The 24,665-nt window shown below is 33.8% G+C and overlaps 3 protein-coding genes across 3 annotated transcripts; 1 reads left to right on the forward strand and 2 right to left on the reverse strand.

Annotated features, from left to right (window-relative positions):
- The first annotated feature begins 885 nt into the window (after positions 1–885).
- On the forward strand, positions 886–3,897 carry LOC127263796 (BTB/POZ domain-containing protein At1g67900-like). Its single transcript, XM_051293023.1, has 4 exons — positions 886–1,533; positions 1,622–1,691; positions 1,770–3,065; positions 3,153–3,897. The coding sequence occupies exons 1-4, from the start codon at positions 1,475–1,477 to the stop codon at positions 3,645–3,647; spliced, it is 1,920 nt and encodes a 639-aa protein (XP_051148980.1). The 5' UTR covers positions 886–1,474; the 3' UTR covers positions 3,648–3,897.
- A 210-nt stretch (positions 3,898–4,107) lies between these two features.
- Positions 4,108–5,035, reverse strand: LOC127263797 (uncharacterized). Its single transcript, XM_051293024.1, has one exon. It carries the CDS (start codon positions 4,706–4,708, stop codon positions 4,394–4,396), a length of 315 nt encoding a protein of 104 aa, XP_051148981.1. The 5' UTR covers positions 4,709–5,035; the 3' UTR covers positions 4,108–4,393.
- Positions 5,036–13,393: 8,358 nt separating this feature from the next.
- Positions 13,394–14,587, reverse strand: LOC127263967 (ethylene-responsive transcription factor 3-like). The gene is made up of 2 exons (XM_051293289.1): positions 14,217–14,587; positions 13,394–14,033 (listed from the first exon to the last, which is right to left on the reverse strand). The coding sequence occupies exons 1-2, from the start codon at positions 14,585–14,587 to the stop codon at positions 13,394–13,396; spliced, it is 1,011 nt and encodes a 336-aa protein (XP_051149246.1).
- Between the last annotated feature and the right edge of the window lie 10,078 nt (positions 14,588–24,665).

The following is a 24,665-nucleotide window of genomic DNA, read 5'->3' on the forward strand; positions in this document are numbered from 1 at the left end:
TATGTATGAATGTGTTCATTATTGTGAGGGTTATGCAATTACTTTTCCTATGTTTATAATTAATGTAACAATGAGTAAATAATATATCTAATATAATTATATATATATATATATATGCACCACACGATGGGAAAAATGCATTTCAATCGAAGTTAGACTTGGAAGTACAGTAAAATAATTTTTAAATTGGCCATGCCCAGAAAGATAGATACACCTGCCGGAAATATATGGCATTATCATAATCCACACAGACACTTATTAATAATTAACATGCTAGGTAGGTATTGTGGCAGAAATATCATTCAATGTTATTATTATTATTATTATTATTGTGAAAATATTTAGTGGTGAGTGCAAGTGCAAGTGGAAGTGGAAGTGCAAATGCAATCATAATCACAATTATAATAATGTCTTGTTTTCAAGGGGGTTGGTTGCATGCAGCTTTTAGAAAGACATGCATTGCTTCATCTTCACACACTGGATGGATCCCACTTGACTTTACTAGCTACCTAGGGAGTAGATTTTACGTATTTTAATAACTGAACAATGACAGAGACATACAGACATACCCTACGTATATACAACTGACATAACATCCTTATATTAATATTCTTCAATTTCCTGACTTTATTTAGCACCCTATTTCTTTTTTTATCAATCCCATTGCTTGTCTGCTTTTCGAATATTTTAGTGCCCCTACTTGTATTGCATGCCATGACAAGTATTCTACCATGTACTTTTTCAATTAAACTAACAGTAAGTGTAGTGAGGAACAGTGCAGTTCGTATGATGTGGTTATTTTAAGGCAATAAAGTGACTATGAGCTAAATAAATTAATGAGCAAGAAGAAGAGGAGTAGATGGTTGCAGTGGAAATTAATGATTAGGAAGAAGAAGGACCACCACTGCACTACACACTACACTGGCCTCAGCATCTCTCGCTCTCTCTCTCTCTCTCTCTCTCTCTCTATCTCTTCTCTCTCTCTTATTTCTTCCTTCCAGCTCTGCACGCTCACCCTGCCATAGCCGTTCTTGAAAAGCTACTAATCAATCAATCGATCTCCTGGATCAATAGGGGCGGGCAGAATATTACAGTGGTCATACTCATACTACTGCAGCAGCGTTCCTTCCTGTTGTGTTGTGCTGTGAATTTTTCTGGTTTTGATGAATTGAAATTGACGTTTGGCCTATTCCTTTGATGGGATAGGGAAAGGAAAAGGGAAAGGGATAGAGGCTAGGGCGTGTCTGTTAGATACCACCTAATTCCATACCCATTTCTCCTTGTGTCAATCTCGTTGATTGAAGTGACTTTTAGTGCCTTTGTGTCACTTGTTGATTCATGGCTGATAGGCAACACAGATTTCATCAGTTCTTCCTTCCATCATAGAAACCTCACACCTTTCTTAATCTTCTCTATTCTCAACTCTTCAATTTGTTTATTTTTAGTCACTGGTTTCGGTTGAACCAAGATTGAGATGAAGTTCATGAAACTGGGATCCCGGCCTGATACTTTCCACTCCACAGAGTCTGGGAGGTATGCTTTACTACTTGTCCTTATTTCACAGAATCTGGTACAAGAATTGTGAATGGATGTGAATGATTCTCTGTTCTTGATGTTTTAGGTCTGTGTCATCAGAGGTTTCATGTGATGTTATTGTTCAAGTAAAAGGTTGCAAATTCTTTCTTCACAAGGTAAATTCTGAATGTTTAATATCCTATTCTTACTTCCTTCCATTGATGAAATAATAACTAACAAGCAAACTTACACAGTTCCCCCTGCTATCAAAGTGCTTACGCCTTCAGAAGCTCTGTTCAGAAGCTTCAGCCTCAGCCTCTCAGGTCCAACTGGTTCAACTCCATGATTTCCCTGGCGGGGTAGAGGCCTTCGAAATGTGTGCTAAATTCTGCTACGCCATAACCATCACTATCAGCGCCTACAACATCGTCTCCATTCGATGTGCAGCTGAATACCTTCAAATGACTGAGGATATCGAAAAGGGCAACTTAATCTCCAAGCTCGAATCCTTCTTCACATCCTGCATTCTTCATGGATGGAGGGACTCAATTGTCACATTACAAAGTACCAAGCCTTTCCACTTGTGGTCCGAGGATCTCGGCATTACGCCACGCTGTATCGACGCCATTGCTTCTAGAGTGTTAGCCAATCCTTCGAAGATCACACTGTCCCACAGCTATTCAAGAAGAGGTAAAGATTACGCCTCATCGAATTATGCCTCGGAAAGCCATAGGAACAGCAAGGTTTCCTCAAGTAAAGGCTGGTGGGCTGAAGACTTGGCAGAGCTAAGGATTGATCTGTATTGGAGGACGATGATAGCAGTCAAATCTGGTGGCAAGTTTCCATCAAACCTTGTAGGTGATGCTTTGCTCATTTATGCATCCCGCTGGCTTCCCAACTTATCATCGGTCTACTCGAAAATGGAGATTGAGGAGAAGCTAGCTGAATCTGGCACTGAACTGAACACAATTGGGGAGTTGCCCTCTAAACATAGGGTGCTTTTAGAATCAATTGTCAGCTTATTACCTGCAGATAAAGGTGCTGTTTCTTGCAGTTTTCTGCTGAAATTGTTGAAGGTAGCCAACCTGGTGAAGGCTTCTTCATCGTCGAAGACCGAATTGGCAAGAAGGATTGGGTTGCAATTGGAGGAAGCCACTTTGGGTGACCTGTTAGTGCCCTGTTTGGCATCCGTGGATGGCATGAAATATGACGTCGATGTTGTCCTGACCATATTAGAGCAGTTCATGTTACAGGGACAGAGCCCCCCAACAAGTCCTCCAAGAACCCGCGAGCCTTTGCTGCAAGAAAGGCAAAGAAGATCGCATTCTGCAGAAAACATTGATTTGGAGTTTCAAGAGAGCCGGCGATCATCTTCTGCATCACATAGCTCCAAACTACGAGTGGCGAAGCTTGTGGATGCATTCTTACAAGAAATAGCCAAAGACAGAAAGCTTCCTCTTTCGAAATTCATTGCAGTTGCAGATGCCATTCCAGGGTTCGCTAGGCCATACCATGACGATCTTTACAAAGCTATCGACATTTACTTAAAGGTAGACAACCACTTGAAACCAATGATAAATACATGTAATGTCCTAATCATATATAGAAATCCTCATTTTTATGGATGAACAATGCAGGGACATCCAGAGCTCAACAAAACTGAAAAGAAGGAGCTATGCCGGCTACTAGACTGTAAAAGGCTATCCATGGAAGCGAGCATGCACGCGGCACAAAATGAGATGCTACCGTTAAGGGTGGTTGTTCAAGTTCTCTTCTTCGAGCAAGCAAGATCGACAATGGCTAGTGGTCAGCTTACTGAGCTTCCAAGGAACCTGAAGGCACTATTAGCAGGACATATGGCTCAATCACTGCCTAAAGCATCTTTCAGCACAAATGCTACCATGCCAATGGACGACCAGTGGAGTGTTTCAGGCCTCAAGTCGGGGAGCACTAATCTTTCTACCCTCAAAATGAAACTTGCAGAGGATGATAGCTTTGAGATCAACTTCCATGATGGAATTGAAAATTCTTCAAACCTCAAGTCCATGTCCTTGAGCATGATCCCTAACAGATCTAAAGGAATGTTGAGCAAGTTCTGGCCCATCTCCAGAAGTGGAGGTGACAAGAAGTGATAAATCAAGCACCCCACCCCAACTCAACCAATTCATGATTCTTGCACAGCTCTTTGTAATTATTAGGTTAAACAAATCCTTGTGACTTTATAACTCGTCTGCTGCTAATAATACAAATGAAGAACATACATAGTTTTGACACGAGATATCGCTTGTAGAATTGATTGACTGACTGGCTGTAAACTTATGTTCATTGCCTTGGCAACTATACTTTCTCTGAGGCATAATAGTTGTTACCATTGATAATGATTCAGCATACAATCTTGATCTTTGATGTTCAAATTAAAAAACCAAAAGGGAAAACACAAAGCAAGCAAGGCTAGCTGCCGTTTTGATTAATAGCATGTGTCTGAGGCAGGCAATCATTGCTTCAGATGCCAATGTCTCCGTGATTCATGCTGTTCTGCACCACGAATCAGATCAGAGGGGAAAGAGTCTAGCCATGGAACACAGACACAAATTCAAAAACTTCCAAAGAAGCTCACTTGATTCATGCTTCAGTAGTTGATAACAAGTATATACATAGATTGATGCACGCGTAAAAAGGCAGAAAAGTAGCCAGCCATGCTTGATCAAGAGTCGATAGCAGATAATAATCTGCATACCATACCCAATGGAGGGCCTCTTGGAATAGTACAGATTCAGTTGATCGAAAAGACCATTGAGATACACGAAAACATACATATATATATATAATCTGGTGATATTGATACGCTCCATGTCGATCCATCCTAAATATGCATATATTACTGAGCATTCACTGCTTTATTCTGTGCCGGCACGTCAGCAGCTGGAGGAGCACCTTTACCTTGTGAGTCCTGGCAGGTTGGAGAATCCAGGCTCTTGGACCTCTGGAGGGTTGGGCTACGGTGCAACCTGCAGCGGAACGAGCCGAGATGCGTGGTGGGAGAGCACAGACATGAATTATGCTTACTGATGCTTCCTTGCCTAGTAAGGCCTCCACCTCCACTTGTTACCCCCGACCCCGATGTAGGAGACAACACAGGTCCTGGAGGGATCTTCACCTTCATACCTTTGCTAATCACCTGTTCAGTTTCCATCGTCTGAAACTATGTAAAACTTTCTACTGCTACTCTCAGTCAAGACTCAGGAGAGCCTGCAGTCTGCCTTTGAAAATGGGCTTAAGTAGGGATAGGATAGGATAGAAAGAACACACACACACATATGTGTTAGTATGCATATGATGCTGATGCTGATGCTGATACAGATGAAGTAGCTAACTTGGATAATACAGTTTCCTACTTTTCCATTAGCATATACATATCCCACCACAAGAATTCCATGACTTTATCTAATGCTTCAACCACTTTAGTGCAAATATACAGGAATCCTATATATTTGCCTTTTATCCCTATCTTTTTCCTTGAATGAATCATGAGGATAACATGCATGCCAAAAGTGATAAGCACTTTGGAACGAGGGTGGGAGGCCCCGTCGGATGGACCCCCCACTCATTTCCATATCCATTTTCCTTTTATCCTTATCATCGAAATTTTAATCTTCTTGTGGGCGAGTCAATTTAAGTCATAATTGTATGCAATCATAGCCCCTCACCCACCTCAGTCTCATTGTCGAGTCTACAAATATGTGTAATTTCTATAAACTAATCATCTTTATATCACAAATGTGTTTTCAATTTTCTTTCCATGGATGCAAGCTATTAACACCATAAATATTTGATTTTCGTGAATTACAGCGTATTCAACAAAAAGGACGAATTTTTGACAGATCCGGTTGGTTAAGTGAAAATTTTATGAACCATAAAAATATTAAAACCTTTTCAACAGATATGGCAACTATTTGAGGAATTTTCTCAACGAAGAATTGTTTTGATGGGATAGAGTAATTAAGCACGAGATTTGTTAGAGTTTGTTAGCATTCTTTTGGCTGTAGGTATAGCAAATAGCCGGTGAACCAGGCAGCAACAAAATAGACCGGCGACATGATTATGAGGACAAAATTACACCCACTGCCATAAAAATTGTTTATTTGTAATTGTTTAAAAATCGCTGAAAATAGACATTTTTCATTATAAAAAACTATTTGCAACGTTTTTGTACTGAATTTTTGACTGGTGCATATATTCGAATGAAAAATACACCGACATTTTCCGTAATAAAAAGTTGGCGGTAAATGCACTTATAAAGCACGTGAGAAATCTTGTTGTAAGGTTTATGTAACCTAACAATGTATTTTAAATTTATTTGTAGCTGACTTTCTCCTAATAAAAAATTCGTTACAATAATTGTTCTTACATTTGTAACGATTTTTGTTATGGTATAAAATTTGTTACAATAAGCCGATTGTCAGAAAATCATTTATACCACATTTATATTTTTTGTAACGATATTTGTAACTGCCACAATTTTGCAAAAAAAAATCAGTATCCCTATTTTTTCAGTAATAACAAAAAAATACTATGAAATGACATTACAAAATATAAAAATATTACAACAAATATGTATCACCATCAGTTACACAGAGTATGCACCGTCTAAAAACATAATATTTCTCAAAACGACTAAACATATACAATCCAAAAGAAAAATATAGAAACAAACATACAAATTCTAATTAAAAGTATCCGAGCCACTAGGGTTCTTTAGTGAGAATTTTGTTAGGTTCATCATTCAAATAAGCCTTCACAATTTCTAACAAACAAAAAATATAACGATAAGAAATACTACAATTTTATTTAACGAAAAGTATTTTAGACTTGTATACCAAAATATTATCAGTCATCTCATCATCACCACCACGTCCCTGCGTGCAAGACAACATCCAAATTTCTAAATATTTGAAGGCATTATGTACATAGTAGTCAATATTCCTAAAAATACAATAATTGTAAAAAGACATTATGTTTTTCTCATTAATTTATGAAAAAATTTAATTTTAATCAAACACCTAATCATAAATCTATACCGGCCTTAATTTTAAAATATTACCCATAAGATCATATACAAGTTACACATATATATACCTAATAGCAAATCTTTATTACCTATAAAATTATCACACGTTCCGATCAATGCCCTCTATACAAAACATTTTTTCCCTCCGAAGCAATAGCACATTTATATAAAATAAAACTAATTGTGCTCGTAAAGGATGATCTGGTAGTGTGGAAAGTGAACTTGTGACCGTGAAGTCATGAGTTCAAACCCCAACACAATGATTTTCAATAAGGTACAATGGACATCGGATGCCATTGCAAAGTCCTACCTATATCACCGAGGTCAAACAACTCGGGCGCACGAGCTACAAGATATTTGACCCATCAATTAGCCAAAAAAACACACGACATAGTAATTAATAATCAACCCACATCTTTAAATAAACAATATTTTCAAGATTGGACTAAGGAGTAAGAAGAAATTAATTAAACAATGTACACCTCTACATAATAACATTAGAATATTAGTAATCCAACACAAACAAAAAACTATTGTAAACTACTCCAGACTATAGAGAAAAGTAATGATAAAACCAAGCAAATGCTTTTAAATGATCAATGGCGGTGTTTTACATATCTCTCCATATTATTTTACTTATTCACCAGTCAGTTACCGATCCCAAAAGAAAATTCATTTTTGCACTCTCCATTCTATTGAATGGAGCCTCATTTCTTTAAAATCTCGTTTAAATTATTCATTCATTATCTCAAGGTGCAAGCAAGTTGACCTCTTTTAAAATTATTGCCCAACCCCTCTTTGGAGAAGGTTTTAATGTGTTCTATATTCAAACTTTGCATCTGGTTATATTTTTGCCGCTTTCAGGACAACCATAATTGGTGCAGGAGCAAGACCGCCTGTAGTTGGCCTGCAATGTTTAAAGTATGCATATAAGGCATAGCATAAGTGGATGCAGAAATCTCACAATAAGAAACCAACAAGGGAAGGGGATCTCACAGCCTAACAAAAACTTTAAAAGCATCATATATTCCCTATTATGCTCCCATGAGAGTTCAAATCATGACGATAGGAAAAGTAAACTTCCGAGTAAATAGACCTTGCTTCTTTACAACCAAGCAAGATTAGAAAACAACTAGTAGATGAAAACCCTCCAATAAAGATGGAACATTAACAAAGAAATAAACTACTTAAGATAACAAGGTGGCTTAAAAGCAAACAAATCTATACACTCACATTGCCAACAGTAGCACCCTTAGCATTGTTCAAGAACGAGACAAGATTGTCTTCTGGATAAAGCACAATGGCACAGAAAACACCAACTACATATCTTCCTGTAAAACTCCCACAAGGTAGAGAGGTTTGGTGAACTCATTTTTGGGCATAGGAATTGCATGGTTGTAAATAATCTCCGCAATGGTCTCAAAGAAGGCAAACTCCATCGTTTTACCTAAAAGCACAACACCCGTTAAAATGCTAATATACTAATAATACGTATCTCAGAATATACATAAAAAAATTTAAAAATTTTAAATCCAAACTGTTAAAGAAAATGAAAGCATCTCACTCTGCAATAAGCATCACACATGAATCACTACATAAAAATGATGGAAAAATATCTTTAGTTTAAATACCATTACATTACTTATATCAGTTACTAATATTACAAGGAGTGACCAAAAATGAATTCCAACAAAAAGAGAAGATAACATTATTATCATGTAAAAAATAAAAATAAAAAACAGAGAAGCGCACATGCACATGTTTTGTGAACCAAGAAATAGAGAAGTGCATAATCAAAATAGTCATTTTATAGAAAGAGACTTAAAATATAATCAAACCACCTGAGTCCAACAACGATTTACTCAAATGTCATGAAAGTTGGCATCAATATTGATTCATTTCACTTCTCAAATGACATTAATGTAAATTCATTTTATTTTAATTTTTTAACGTCCTACAAGCATGTCAAACAAAAGTTTTGGTAACTTCCATGTTAACTTGTAATACAAAAAATGAAGTCATTAGTAGGAAACATATACTTCTAGTAAAATAATAATAATAATATAAAATACAACCTAAAAGCCCTTTCATTATGTAGAGTACATATGACACCCCGACCCTTCCACACAGGTCAACACGAGTCCCTTTCAAATTACTTTAGGGCAAGCACGCTTAACTCTAAAGTTCTTTCAATAAGGTTCCCGAAAATGAATGTGCACATTGTTAACATGAGTAGTCTATTTAATCCATTTAATCTATAATCAACCTCAGGGATATTTTATCCTTCCTGACTCATATCACTATTCAATTCCGGGGGTATTACAGTACATTTCATTATTAACCCACTATTTGACTATGAGACCAAATCACTTTGATCATAACTGAGGGCAATTAAAAAAACTGGTAATGAAAATGTGACACTCCAACCCCCCAAGCCATGAAAAGTCGGGACTAACTCCATAGTCTAACACAAGTTTTTCAAATGCACTTTGTCCTCACTCACTTGCACACTGCAAAACTTCTCAAAAAGTCACTAATCCTCAAATCACTTTAGAACATGCACACTTAACTCTAGAATTTACTTCAAGTGGACTCCCAAAAAAGAATGCGGACATTGTTGATATGAATTATCCATTCAGTTCACTTAATCTCTATTCAATCTCAAATACCTAGCACCGGCTCATCCATATACGAGAGTTGGCCTAGCATCGGTCCAACTTTGGGATATCACATAAAAACTATGGCTTTCATATAAAAAAGGAGCCCAAAGAGGAATTATACCCTTATACAACCTGCAAGTATTACATTGCAAACCATGGCGTTCACTCAATTCAATATAATTGACAATCAAATAAAATTGGTAAAACAAGGCAAAAGTCATGCACGTACCCAAAAGCACTTACGAATGTAATCAAAACTCTAGGAGGTAGAAATTTTTAATCAAAACAATCTACTTTGTAACGCTAATAAAATAAACCAAAAACTAACAACAACCCTTAACAGGAATTGTAAAGCATGCTAACTCAGATGTGTAAGTAAGTGTTGCAAACCACTTAGAAACAATTCACACTTAATTCACACCCTCCTAAACAATTGAAATTAAATAGTCATTCCTAGACAAACACAGAAACTTTGAAATTAATTATCTAACGAAACCACAAAAAATGGAAATACGAATCAAATGATATATTGTCCAACTCCTAATCCTTATTTTGGCATGCCACATTCAATTAAGAAATATAAGTAATAATTTTATATTATATAAACATTTTAAAATTTTTTGTGAAAAATTCATGATAACATATATTAAATAAATATGTATATATTATTAACAAATAAATTTATAATCAATAATATTTATATAGTTAAAATATGCAAATAAACAAAAATAAATATTTTTAAACGGTCTTCAAATGATCGAAAATTTGGTGCAGCCATGGGGGTTGATTGGAAGTAATAAAACAACGGCATAAAACACATACATTCCATATTCATGTATGGTATTGGAAAATTGCATTGTATTTGATTGTGTTGAGATTTTATGGGCGGTTTGTGAAAAATAAATACATAAATAAAATAAATAAATAAAAAGCACTATGAAAGGAAAGTATGATTGAATGTTTTAATTAGATTGATAATCTCATAATCGGCTCCCCAACAACCTTGTATAATTTAATTTTCCCGGGGGTCAACTAAAAAGTTTTTATCCTTCAAGGTTTTTTTTTTTTTTTTTTGGAAGGATTTGGGGAGGTAGATACAACTCAATGTTAAAATTTACACGAGAATTATTGATCAATATCGGTAAAAGGTTATAATAATCCTTTGAACATGGAATTAAAATTTCAACGGTTCAACATTATACATATATATATATAGATAGATAGATCTATGTATGAGTATTATAAATTAAACCTAAATTTATTTTACCAAATTGTCATGTAATTAATTTGACTAAATTAATTGATGTGTTTGCAAAACACATGAAATGAATTTTGGTGTCCTTAGAATGAATTTTGTATAAATCAATTTTTGAAGGGTTGGTTCACAATTCTTTTACGAGAATTGTTCATTCGTGATTATTTAATAATCACTTGGGCATATTTTCAAAATTGTCAAATATAATTTGACTTCAATTAAATGTGGAGTACGTCAAATGCTTTGACCATAATAATAATTCTTGGGATTATTACTTGTGCACAAAGTTGACAGTAATATTTTGATGGCTCATGAGGATGGCAAATCGTGGTTAGGCGTGAGGTTGTCGTTTATCATTTGTAAAATGTTAGCGCTGTTTGAATTATCATGAAGCCAAAGCTTTGTATGTCGAATTTTATAAAGTGGAATAACTCACATCCATTGGCCAAGAAACTGAAATACAATATGTTGTTGGGATGGTTAAAGTCCATTAAATTGTTTTAGCGTGAGACACCTAATTCCCTCCTAGTACATCTCTGGGAGCTCAATTCGATGCGGAAAGCTCACATTTAGAAGATTGGAACACACGTGATTTATTCGTCCCAAAGAATGTGTTCGGACTTGCAAGAAAGTTAGGTTGAAGTTTGACATCTTAATAATTCCTTTGAAATATTGTCGTACATGGGCGAGACTAAAGGAATTACCTATACGAACATAAAGTTTCTTCACTTCAAGAAATGCTACGGACTTGGCTTTCAATATATTTGTGAATGGATCGGGACACATGGCTTGTAAAGTGTCAAGTGTGAATTTTTGGAAAACACGAAACTTTTGTGTATATTATCTTCATGGATTCAGTATGAGTTGATAGGTTCAATACTTGGGATACCTAGATTCTCGAATGCTTGAAATGTGTAATGTATTAAGATGGAAATTCAATCTTGGTAATATTTTCATTTATGCATTAGCTTGTTGTGTATCGTGAAAAGTTTGAGAATAAATCACGGATAACGACAAAATGGGGAGGATTGTTGGTTATTTTGTTGTTATTGAATTTATTCGATGATAAGCAATGCCGTATCAAGCTATCTTCAGGAAAGGTCGCGTGGGGTGCGCGCTTGAGGATGCCTGTACAATATTGAATGAAGTGTGAAATAAAATGAAAATAGACTGTGAAATTATAATTATGATTTAGTCATAATCATTATATTTTGAAATGTGATAATCTGGAAATATTATGTATTTTCTAGAAAAATATAGTAATGTCTATTAATTTTATTTGAAAGTTATTATTTTCAAATGAAGAACTATACTATTTAATTCCTACATAAAACTTTATAAATTCAAATTTATTTAAATTTAAAATTAAAGTTGCATATTTTCATGAAAAGATTGTCTTTTGGATTTAAATTCAAGTTCAAATCTTTTCATAAAAGATACTTCTAAATCTATTTATATGTCTTATCTTCACAAAATTTTTAGAGACAAGGGAGAGTGGCAGAAAGTCACCAAATATGTGAATTATGCATAAATACAATGGGTCTATTTTTTCTAAAATTTTGAAAAATATATTCTTCGTATACAAATAATCTCTCAATCTTTCACTTGCTTGATTTTTTGAATTAAAATTCGAGTGTTGCTTTGTTTTTATCATTGTACGAATTTCGTATAACCCGAGGCACTAATAAGGTCATAAATATAGTATAAGGAAAGCGATTTCACGCGACTCAAAGTATATCCAAGATCATGTATACGCGAAATTCGATTTCTTCTTATTTTCATTCATTCCAAATTATTTCTCCAACAAGAAATGCTACGGAAATGGTTCCATATATTTTTTCGCAATTTTTTAGTAAAAAGTCAGCAAGAATTTTTTTTTTAGGGCAACTCCAGCCTAATTTTCTAATAGTACCACTTTCAAAATTTTCTTTTTTACTTTTTTTTTTTAATTTTGAATTTTTAAAAATTATATTTATATATATATGTATAGTACATGCCATTTGCTAATGTATTTGGACGAAATTTGTCTTATTTATAATAATTACGGAACAAGTAGGGTACAAATAAAAATAAAACGTTGAACAAAAAAAAATTCTACAGATTTCATAACTAAAATTTATATTTGTTACAAACATATTTTTACGATATCTCAACACAAAAAAAATATATATATATTTGTATCACACTACCAAACAAACATATTTGATATTGATATTGGGGATACTTTTGGAGTATGAGAGAAAGAATCATTTGATATTGTAAGGATTGTAATTATTTAATTCATTTAGTAGAATCATCACCTTCTATGATTTTTTTCCTTTTTAAGTTTCCATGTAAATGTAGGTATTTATTCATTTAATATTTTTATGTACAACGATTCTAAAAATATTATTAAAAAATAAAATATAAATAATATATATTTTATCTATTTACAAAAAAAAATCAATAATTCAACATAAAATATTATTTTTTATATTACAAACATAAATTCTCACATTTAACATGAAAAATCCATCCAAAAAAAAAAAAGGTAAACAAACCTCCTAATGTTTTTTTTTTTTTTTCTCTTCATATTTTGCATTAACTGTTTATACTTCGATTATAACAAAGCTAGCTGTAGATAAAATACAATCTGTTGCTAGCTAGTTTAATTTATTATGGCACCCACCACCACATGAACAACTTACAATATATGTATATAATGTATAGCAATAATACATATGTATTACTACTAGTAAATATATGCATGGAATAATCTCTGTTTGTCCTGGTGGTGAAATAACGATGAATGAGAGTGGAAAGTTAATTAACAATGGCAGTCTCCTTCTCCATTAACTTACTGTATATGATTACCATTGTATGTGTAACTAAGCTGCTGTAATTATTTGATCCTCCTCAATAATATGGAGCCAATAGATTATTACAAGTGTTGCTACTGCTAATCATCATGCTGCACGCTGCCTCTATCCCTGCTGATGCTGTTGTCTCACTCTCCTTCTCTATCTCTATCTGTGTCTGTATCTCAGTAGTCTCATCAGACAAACCCAAATTGTTATACACTTGATATGTTGGATTTTCGGCATTCCCATCATCGAAAACACTACTCATCGTAAATATGTTGCCTTCTTCCACCCCCAAATGCTCATCATGATTCTTATTATTATTATTATTATTTTTGGGGAAAAACCAGCCTTTCAAAGCCTCATCCAATAATCCTGAATGATCAGTAGAGTATAAATCCTTGCTTTTCTGCATCAGAACCTCATTATCATTATCGTTATCATTATTATTGGTATTTGTTCTGCAAGGAGAAGCAGCTGCTGGGATGTCCGCCATGAAAGCAGTGCTCCGAGAATAACTGCACATGCTGCAATCCATAGGCGCCATTGATACTTTTGAATACAAGGGCTGCTGCTGCTGCGTGAATAAACTATACGACATCGACGATGACGATGCTGTCTGATCTTCCACCGGACAACTCATCATCGCGTGGTCACGAAGCTGCTGCTGCATGTTAATTAGAGAATTGCTGCTGCTACCTCTAAACGAAGATGACCCAATAAAATCATAAGACCACTGAGGTCGAGACCCTAAAATGGACGATGGATACATCTGTTGATGATGATCAGATGTCGTCTTCTTCAAATAATTATTTTTACTATTATAATAATATCTATTATAATTATGATTATAATTATAATTATAATAGTTATTATACCATGGATTAATAAGAAGGCTATCATCCGCAGGAAGATGAGCAGGAGGAGGAGGAGGTGTCGGGTACACGAAATTGGTTCTGGCCTTGACACCCCGCATGGCCCGGGCAGCGCAGTCGTAGGCGCAGGCCGCCTCCTCCGCCGTGTCGAAGGTGCCCAGCCACCGCCTCTCTTTCGACTGGGGGTCTCTGATCTCCGCCGCGAATCGCCCCCACGGACGCCGCCGTACTCCACGGTATCTCATCCCTGGAGGCCCGCCGCCATCTCTAACGCCGGACCTCTTGTACCGCTTCGGCGCCGCGGCGGTCGTTACAGTCGCCAGACAATTGGCTGCGTTGAGACTACTGTTGAGCTTCGTTAAAGCATCTTCCATGGCTGACCTCGATCGCCAATATTTAAATTCTATAAACACTACTAACTAACTGTCAACGCCATTGTTAACAACGATTACTTTCCTACGAAGAACGGTATGCATGAACGACAGGTATTCAATTTATAAATATGGGAATATAAAGTGAAACCTTTCTATGATGCTGTACGTATAAATATAAAAAATAAAAACGGAGAATATATATATATATATATACACACATATATATGCATGCAATTAAATAAGCTATACGAAGAGAATTCAATTTAAACTTAATTTCCAGGGACCATACACGATTTAATTTTAAATTCTATGGTGGCCGATCTCTTCCTATCTCTCTCTCTCTATATATGACAAGTCTACTTTACTAATTTGTCCAAACGTATCCCCACTCTGTAAACATAAACGCATTTCAATTTAAAAAAATTATCATATCAACAAATAAAATAAAAATCAATTTTAAAAAATAACAATTATTTTTGAAGTTTTGAACCACCCTGCCCTTGTGAATCTGCCATCTTGCCTCTTCCCCACGTTTGGTTGTGTCCAATGTAATTTCATATAGTCTGTCCATTCTTAGTTATACATGTGACTAAGAAGTGTGTTCGTCCGTTGCATGCTTGCCTTGAATTTTACCAAAAATAGCACAAACATGAGTAGAAATTTATCCAAAGGGTCAATATATACATGTCAAAAGTGCATGCAAAATATAATATATCATAGTGGAATTAAATGTAGAAGCACACAAAGTTATTCTCGGAGGCTCGAAAGCAGCAGAAACAATGTTAATAACAGTCCACAAAGATGGAGAAGAAATGTTGGTCCTAATAAGATTTCTTGGACTTTCGTTTCACTACTAGAAGATGATCCAATGAATTGATTGGAGAAAAATAAAATTATTACAAAAAAAATTGGATGTTCTTGAAACTCTAATCTATCCAAACATTTGTATAGAGACATCCCTTATATAAAAAAAACCACCAAATTTTGAAAGAATCACGGTGAAATCAAAGAGGCGGAAACGATAGTTAGAGTGAAGATTTATGAAATAGAAGAGGGAGATGGTTCAAAGTTGAAGGAAGATGAATGCCGACCCGATGGAAGAAGTAGTGAGCATTATGTTGGACTTAGAAATCTAAGGTGGAGGAAGAGCTCAATTGAGAAGGGATGGTGTCAGCCTAGGAATTATTTTGGGAGCCTATTTGTTAATGAAAAACTGCAGCCGGCAGAATTTCTGAAGAGAAGTAGTACATGGCGAAGTTACGGCAGTCACTAAGAAGTGGGAAATTGCATTCAACCATTTTTAAGTTACCGGTTGTTACGTGAAAATAAGTAAAGCTTAAAGAATAATTATTCAAGAAAATGAAAGTTACTAAGTAGTGGATCAATTATGAATTGGGAGTTCGGTGGTTATGCAATCTATTATTGGAAGTCTTCAATGATGAGCAATCTAGGCGCAATGAAAATCCAATCCTTCTTAAGGCTATATATGCCTAAAATAAAAGAAAAAAGAGATTCTCGACCAACGATACAAATTATAAGCTTTTTTTTTTTTTTTTTTTTTTTTTTTTTTTTTTTTTACATTTTACTTTCCATGTACTTTACATTTTATGCAAGTTCGGTTATGTTTTCTTTCAGATTTATTTCGATTATTCATGTACTTTCAGTCTCTCTTTCCAAGTTTTCATGTAATTATACTTTTAAGTCTTTCCAATTTATTTATTGATTATTCCAAATAATAACATTTTTATCGATTGATAAATTGTGTATTAGTTGAATTTTTATTTGAAAATCATCACAATATTTGGTTTATGATATACGATTGATTGGTGTGTTTTGCTTGATATGACTCAATGCTCTTTTGTTGAGATAATTGATGTTTTGGTCCATTTAAGCGACATTTTGGCCCATAAATGACTAGGTAAGAAAGACCGGTAAAGGCGTTTAATAGAGACAAGTAATGTGCCTTTGAGCTTACACCAGAGCCAAAGCCCAAATGTTCTCTGCGGACCAGCAAAATTCTAAAGTTGTCCAGAATTCATCTAAGTGTTGATCTCTCAATGGTTAAGCTATTCACTTGCCGGCCAGTGAGGATAGCACCGCTTGAGCCATGGCAATGTCCTCCAGCCAATCCAGGCAAACGACAAAGATCCGAGCCCAGACATTCCGGACCAGCGAAGCCAGCAAGCTGAGAGTTATGGTAATTCCAATATACTTCAACCAATTAACTGCCCAACTGTTGCAACTGCTACCAACTGTCGCCTTACAACCGCTCAACTGCCATCCTAGAAATTCTATAAATAGGGTCAGATTCCATTGTAAATAAACACCACAACACTCAAGTGTTTTACTTCTGCAATTACTCTGTTTAATTTTCGAGGGCTCCAATTTTGTAAAGGAGTTATCTTAGTTAGAGGAGGTTAGGGGAGTGATGGAGATTCTCTGCTCCCCTAACAGCCCATTTAGTTCTGCCATTCCAGACAGCTTTATCGTTTTTGTTACTGTTTTTTTATGCTTTTATAATGTAGAATTTACTGTTTTCCTTAGTTGATAATGAAATATCATTATATTATTCAACTCTATCTTCGTCCCCAATTCAATGTTTGTATTTGGTTGTTTAACATTTGATTCTTGATCAACTGTGAAAGTTTTGTAGAAAAATTGATTAATCAAGCATGTCATTGCATCACAATTACATAAGGTAGGTATTTCCTAGTAGTTGAGTACGTAAGAACCTTGTCCACCTTCTTAATTACTAATTTAAATTCAATCTTGATTAAAGAGAGATAACAGAAGAGTAAAACTATTAATGAAACAAATTTTAGAATAATTAATTAGACATAATCACTTGTTTATCGGATTTTAAAAATATCTAGTGACAATAGCTTTTCTTGCTTATAATGTTCTTAATTTGGATATCATTGAAGTCTTGTTGTAAATCCCTTAAGGTCAAATATCTAACGATTTAAGAATCTGATTTAAATGAACAAAAATGATAGCATACTTTACTTCTATCATCTCGCTGTACAAATATATGTTCCATTGCTACACTTTCATCATCCGCTCATTTCCTCAAGTAACTTATATGTATTATGTAACGCACAGATCACTCGCATACACCTCTGGACACTCTTCTCCGCTGATATATTACCGTTTATCCTTCACTATCACTAGAAGACGTCTCTCGCTCATCATCGCCAATATAATTATACCACTAATTGATCACCCCTACAGCGCCGCTCATCTATGCACTCACTGCACTTACCGCTCGCTAGCTATCGTGCCGCTCAATTCTATTGCCCATTCACACTTACTCTTTCTTTAAATTTTGTTTGTTACTGCTCTCCGCTTGCTCACCGGGCGAGGCACTTAACTATTTTCCCAATTAACCAGACTCAACTGTGAGTATTTTTATTGATTTAATTCATGATTTAAAATTCTTAAGTTCAACTTGGAGACTCACCAATAAAAAATGGTATAAAAGTAATTGCGATAGTGTATTTTAGGTTCTATATCAACAATATTTTTATTTATTCTATATTTGACCACTTGCAATATGCCAAGATTTAACCTCATTTTAATTCATCATAAATCTTTAATCTCACTCATTATCATTTCTTCCACTGGATTTTCCGCTATTCCACAAACACAAAACATTCTTCCTATGGTTTTTTTGGAATGCCCTAGGAGTCTCCTTATCTATTATCCGACCGGTTTTCTTAAGTCATAGTGAAATTAGAATATCTGAACTTTTGGATTAAAAAATATTAATAATTAATTTCACATTCGAAATATCATAACAACACTTAATGCATTATATCATTGTCTGTTTTATCATATCAAATAATTATTCAAATTACAATTTTTAATATTCGAAATCTAAACCAATAAATAAAATCTGAAGATATACCTATAGATTTCTACTTGGTCTTTGATCAAATCCATGGATGCATATAATAAACAATATTTTGGAAGATTTTGGAAGCCCTATAACATTTTGGAGGGCAATCACAACCTTTGGATGGATTCAATATAGATCTTCCATTGTAGGATGGAGTGGTATATACAACGGTGAGCTTCTCATTTGTATATCATCCAAGTTAAAATAGAACTTCTTTCCCTCACTATTCTCATTTGTATATTTATGTGTATTAACTAATAAATTAATGACAAACTTGAACAATGGCTTGATGGTAAGGTTGTTGTCTTACCCACATTTGCTTATATATTAACTACAATGGAAAGATGAGCCGGAATTGACTATATCAACCGCTAGAGAAGTCTAAGTCTCAACTGCAAAAACCGTCTATCCGAAGCTTCCGACATAAAAATATGCATTCAAATAATGAATTGGGGCTTGAAATACATCCTATAAGAGATCCGACCCCATACCTTTAAAGAACTCGTCAATCGCGCTCATGATATGAAATTAAGCATGATACTAGTAGAATATATGGACCGCCTACTTAAGATTTCTCAAAAGAAGAAAAATACTACACTTCAAACAGTGGGGACAATCATACCTTCAACTCTCCTAGCAAAGAAGTAATGATTGTGAGAGCGGTAAATAAATCTTCAATCAAAGTTAGAAAACAAAGACAAGAGGAAAATATAAAAAAAGCAAGTAGTTCAAAAAGATCGGCCACTAAAGCCTACACTCAAAGAAAGCAGTCAAAGATATATCATTTCTTACATTCGTCAATGCCAAGGAAAAACCTGTGTGTGTTTGTTTGTGGGTTTGAGATTTTGAGTTTGGATTTTTGAATAGTAAAAAATTGAATTTAAATAGTTGTTTAATGTATGAGGTTTGATATTTTGAATGTAAAAAAAATCTGTAATATACCACTTTTGTTTTTAATTTAATAAAAAATTTAATCAAATGATGGAAGTGAGAATCAAATCCACAACCAAATGTAGGTAAGACAACATTGTTCAAGTTTGTCATTAACTATTAGTTAATACACATATAAATGTATAAATTTTTAAATATTACCGTTCATAAACCTGGCCAGGCCAGGCACGGCCCGACTTTCATAAGCTCGGGCACAACCCAGTTCATTAGCGTGCCGGACCAGGCACAATTCGAAAATTTTTGGACTTATTTTTTTAGGCCGAAGTACGGTTTTTCCGTGTCCGGTTCGGATCGAATTATCGGGCCTAGCCTATTTTTGTCGGCTCTTATTTAGATAATAGACCCACATTTATTTAAATTATATGTAATTTTACAAAATTTTGTGTTTACGAAATTAGCATAATTTTTTTTGTCTATTATTATTATTATTACTATCATTTAATTATTTAACTAAACAATTATAAATTCAATCCAAAGTACTAATAGATAACTTTTAAATTTTAAATAGTTAAAATAATTCTAAAATTAGTAGATACAAATTTCGATATTTATATTCCCTCCGTCCACTTCTAAGGGTTATATTTACCTTTTCGATTATTGTACTTAATATTAAAAATATTTTTATATTTATATAAATGTTTGTACAATTATCATTATATTAGTATTATAAGATACTAATATAATATTTTTGACATTTTTCCTCGATTTGTATTATATTTTGATATAATAATTAATATTCAAATATCAACATAAAAAAAATAAATATAATCTTAAAACCGAGCATAGATAGTATTATACATATATTTAAAATATATTATATAAATAATCCATAGGTAGTACATTAGTAAATATTTAATCATAAAAGACTTCAAATTATTAAATTTTAATTGTATCCAAATTAATAATTGAATATTATTATTGAAAAAAATACTCTATGCATTGAATTTAGAAAAATAAAAATACATGTAATCATATAATAAGTATATATAGGCATTGTAGAGTAGTGCTACTACAACCTGGATAAGTAAATGAGCAATTGATGATGTACATAAATAATTAGCATGGATTATTATTGAGAGTGACGTAAAGTACAACGTGGATTAATCCCCGCCAATGGATAACTAATTATCGATGTCCACACTCATTTAATGTCGTCGTATATATAGATTTGCTGTGTCAATTTTTTATTCATTTGTTGTTGGTATGATTTATGAATGCGCACGTTTGTGTTAGAATTATATTCCTGCAGTTATTGCAATTCAATGCATAAGGTACACATGATTAATTCGACCTATTCCTTCGTAATTAAAGGAATTTTTATTTTATTTCTTAAGGTCTTAACCTCCAATGTTATATGGGACGACCCATATGTACACAAAAACTAAGCAATTATTCTCAAGTTTTATTTGTTAGACATGCTTCTTTTTCCCTTTTTTTTTTTTTTTTGAAATTAACAGCATTTTTTTGTTTTTTGAAATTAACAGCTTCTATATATACATTTAGTTTGTCGGATTTCTTTATTTTTTCTTTGGTTGGGGGGGGGGGGGGGGGGAGATTTTATGACAAACTATATATTGTGTTATTATAGGCTTTGAATAAATGTTTTAAATACAAATTATTATTAATATTATTATTATTATTATTATTATTATTATTTTGAAAGAAAATAAATTTTCAGCAATATCTATTTGATATTTAAAAACAGAATAACAGTCTATTATTTAAGTTCAAAATTACAAGTGAATGCTTAAGTGTTGATTATGACTACTCACCAGCACATCAAATACAAAATGCCATCACATTATTTAAATTAATACAATATGCCATATGTATATTTTTATCTTATCTCGTCGTTTTATATTTTCTTATATTTTCACAGGTAAAATACATTTTCTACTTCAAATAGTTCTCTTAATTTATACTGATCGTGAATAGTTTCTCCTTTAAATGAATCACATATCAACTTGCGATTTAAAAGAAAATTGTAATTAAATTTAAGTAATGTGGAACAAAAGCTATCTATACCATCCAAAGCATGCATTACTGCTTCTTTCATCATGAATTTGAATTATTCCGCGCCAAGGTGCAATGTAAATTCACATTTTTCGACATTAATATCAACTTACTTGGTGGCGAGAAAATATCTCCTTAGAGAGAGTATCCTAATATTCATTAATCTCCATGACAATGAAGTTAGTGGAAAAAATAAATTAATACACTTGCACCAAAAAATTAAATATATGTTCTTTTGAATTTTTAACAGTTTTATCAACTAATTGAACAATTGTTTTGCAAGGCATTAAAGTATACAATCTTAATTTGTCAAACGGAGAATATGATATTAGTTTGATGCTCACGCCTATGTCACATAATGTTTTTAGTTTCTAAGTTTCTTAAAGTACAAGAAATGATAAAGCCCTCTAGGGTTTTCTAGCTTCTTTGGTAGTTAGCTTGTGAAAATTGTGCTAAAGTTTCAAGTAAGTTGAACTTGTGCAGTGTCCTCAAGAGGTGCTTTCCTATTAGAAATGATATTCATAAATTAACATTTTTTGGCATCTGCAACAAAGCATCATAGAAATGAATGTATGGAAAAGATTTTTACAATTTTGTGGATTCATGTGCTACATCCCACTTCACATTTTGACTGCTTTTATTTATTTTATTGTTTTGGATTATTGTTTATTGTGTTGGGTAGTTGCTCTGGAGCTCATAGTTTAAGTTGCTTGGTAATTTGGCCTAGTTGTGTTTCCAATCATTTGATTGTGACAATAGTATTATGTTGAAACTAGATATCTTGCATTTTGTGGCATATCATTTCTTGTAGTGTGGCAATGGATGGATATTAGGATCGACATCATTTGTTGTGTGTAAGGAAAAGGATCATAATATGGATTATACATTTACATATAGTATTATTGTTGTTCCTTGGTGAAATGCTATAGGGTGTTGTTGGAAAGGAGGTGGTAGTGGCCCTTGGTGATTCCCTCCCCCATTATGGACTTGAGTTTTTGTAGAATTGTTGAGCGAAGTTGGTTTGAGGCTCTAACAAAGCATATGGTTTCCAAATTGGTTGGTAGTTTATGGTGTACTCTATTGGCATGTAACCCTCAACCTACTCTTCTTCTTAAATTGCAATCTCGTTCCCCTCTATCTCAAAGACCTATTTTCTTCTTTGATTATCCCAATACATTATGCTTGATCAACCTAGAAATTTTCTTCACCTAGACATTTAAGTTGTCAATTATGGTTTCTTAAGAAAGTGTAATGGGAACCTAATAAAGCCTCTTTCTCTATACTTCATTTTATTCTAGCTAGTTACTCTTGCTTTTAGCCATGTTTTTAATAATTTCATAGGCTTCGGTTGCTCATAACTCGTTAGCGAGTGTCCACCAGCAGAATCTGAAGAAATGTGAGCAGCTCTTATATAAAATATTTGGATTTGTATATAATCTGAAAGTTCATGATAAGGGAAGTTTTGGAAGATGGTCTTGTAACTCAACCACGCCTGGGGTAGTGATTCATCACCCGCTTGCTTTAATAGCATGATATCCCTTCTTTGTTGCATGGTTTTCATTGCAAGGTGGAATCACATGAAAATTGTTGCCCTAAGTTTTCAAAGGATTCAAGTTTGGCTATAGAATTAATTTAGTTGTCTACCTTACCACAAAGAGATAATGGAAAGAATATTAACTTAAAGTTATCTTCAGATAAACCATTAATTTTGAATACAAAACATATCTTGGAAAAGCTCTTCAAGGTGATCATGAGGACTTTTATGTTGAAGACCGCTATAATTATTTTTTTCCTATGAACGATACAAGCACCAATTTCAATTCAAAGAATCCATATACTTTATTTTCTATAAAAATAGGATCCGGCCTCATAGTGAGCAACTATAGGGGCATTATTCACCAGAGCATGTACATTTTTTTAGTTTGTTTTCATTGTCTCAAACTCTTTCTCAGAGCCTCAACAGTTGCGAGTTGGGGTAGAGGATGCCGACTTCTGGTAGGGTATCTAACCTTATTGGAATTCCTAGTTTTGGAGGACCTAGGTTTGCTCCACCCACAAGACCTGCTCCATAAGTTCAGCCAACCCTTTCCGCATAGCGAGCAAAGTTTGAAATAGAATAGCGTTGAGAGAAAATGGTATATTTTGGGTTTCCACTTCATTTACTACTTATGGCACTTGGAGAGCATTCACATTGGCATTGTTAATAGGTACCATACTCTCTTTTTTGATATACATTGACTGCATCTCTGAATGCATTTACTGAGTTTGGCTAATTGTTTCTTCATAGAGTCCTGGCATATGCTAAAAAAGAAAAAGAAAATAAATCGATTTATTATTATAAAGAAAGTGATAAAGGACAATTACACTATAATACTTATCACGCAGATCAATTTTCCTACTCAAGTATATCCTCAAAAATAAATTACCCATCAATGACACCCAAAAATTGATAGGAGATTTTTTGTATTGATGAATTAAAAATATATGGGATTTATATTGAAGGTTAATAATATCATATTGTAGCCCAAAAGTATCTTCAAGTAATAATTTTTACATGATAAACAGTGAGTGACTGATCAATCACAAAGAATTTAACATTGAAATATCTAAATAGAGTGCATATGAGTCCATGAGATCGCAAGATATAAATTGAATTGAATCAAAACTAAAATTACACTAAGGATATTAATAACATAAAGTGAGATAATGGTGAAATAATGAGGTCAATCCAACAGATAAAGAGCATTATAAATTTGTGATTTGAAAGAAGGTTGGATATTAGCAAGAGAGGGTTTGGGACTAGCGAGTGTAGTCGGTTAATGTATAATTATGGTTATATGTAAATAAAATGGTAGAGGTTAGATAGAAATGCCTTATAGTGGATGAAGATGTTCATGATATATATAAGATTTCGTAAATGAGAATGTTGTATGAGAGTGATTACATAAGACTATTCCTTGCTATTTATTTCATGATTACGATGATTTTTTTTAGTTTATAGATACTCATGGAAAGAAACTAATCTTTATTATTGGGCTAATTTTTCATTTCTGGCAGCCTTTTTATATAATAGAGAGCCAATCTCCTCGACACTCACGACCTGTGAATTGAGAGATGAGTTTACTACCTATATTTTTACTGAATTTTCTAAGTTAAATTAAGATCAGTGAGTCGCTTGCAAGATACGTTCTCACTCTACCTAGTAAGAGTGAGTCA

Source organism: Andrographis paniculata, unplaced genomic scaffold (genome assembly GCF_009805555.1).
Source record: "Andrographis paniculata isolate CXL003 unplaced genomic scaffold, ASM980555v1 Contig69END, whole genome shotgun sequence".
NCBI classification, from domain to species: domain Eukaryota; kingdom Viridiplantae; phylum Streptophyta; class Magnoliopsida; order Lamiales; family Acanthaceae; genus Andrographis; species Andrographis paniculata.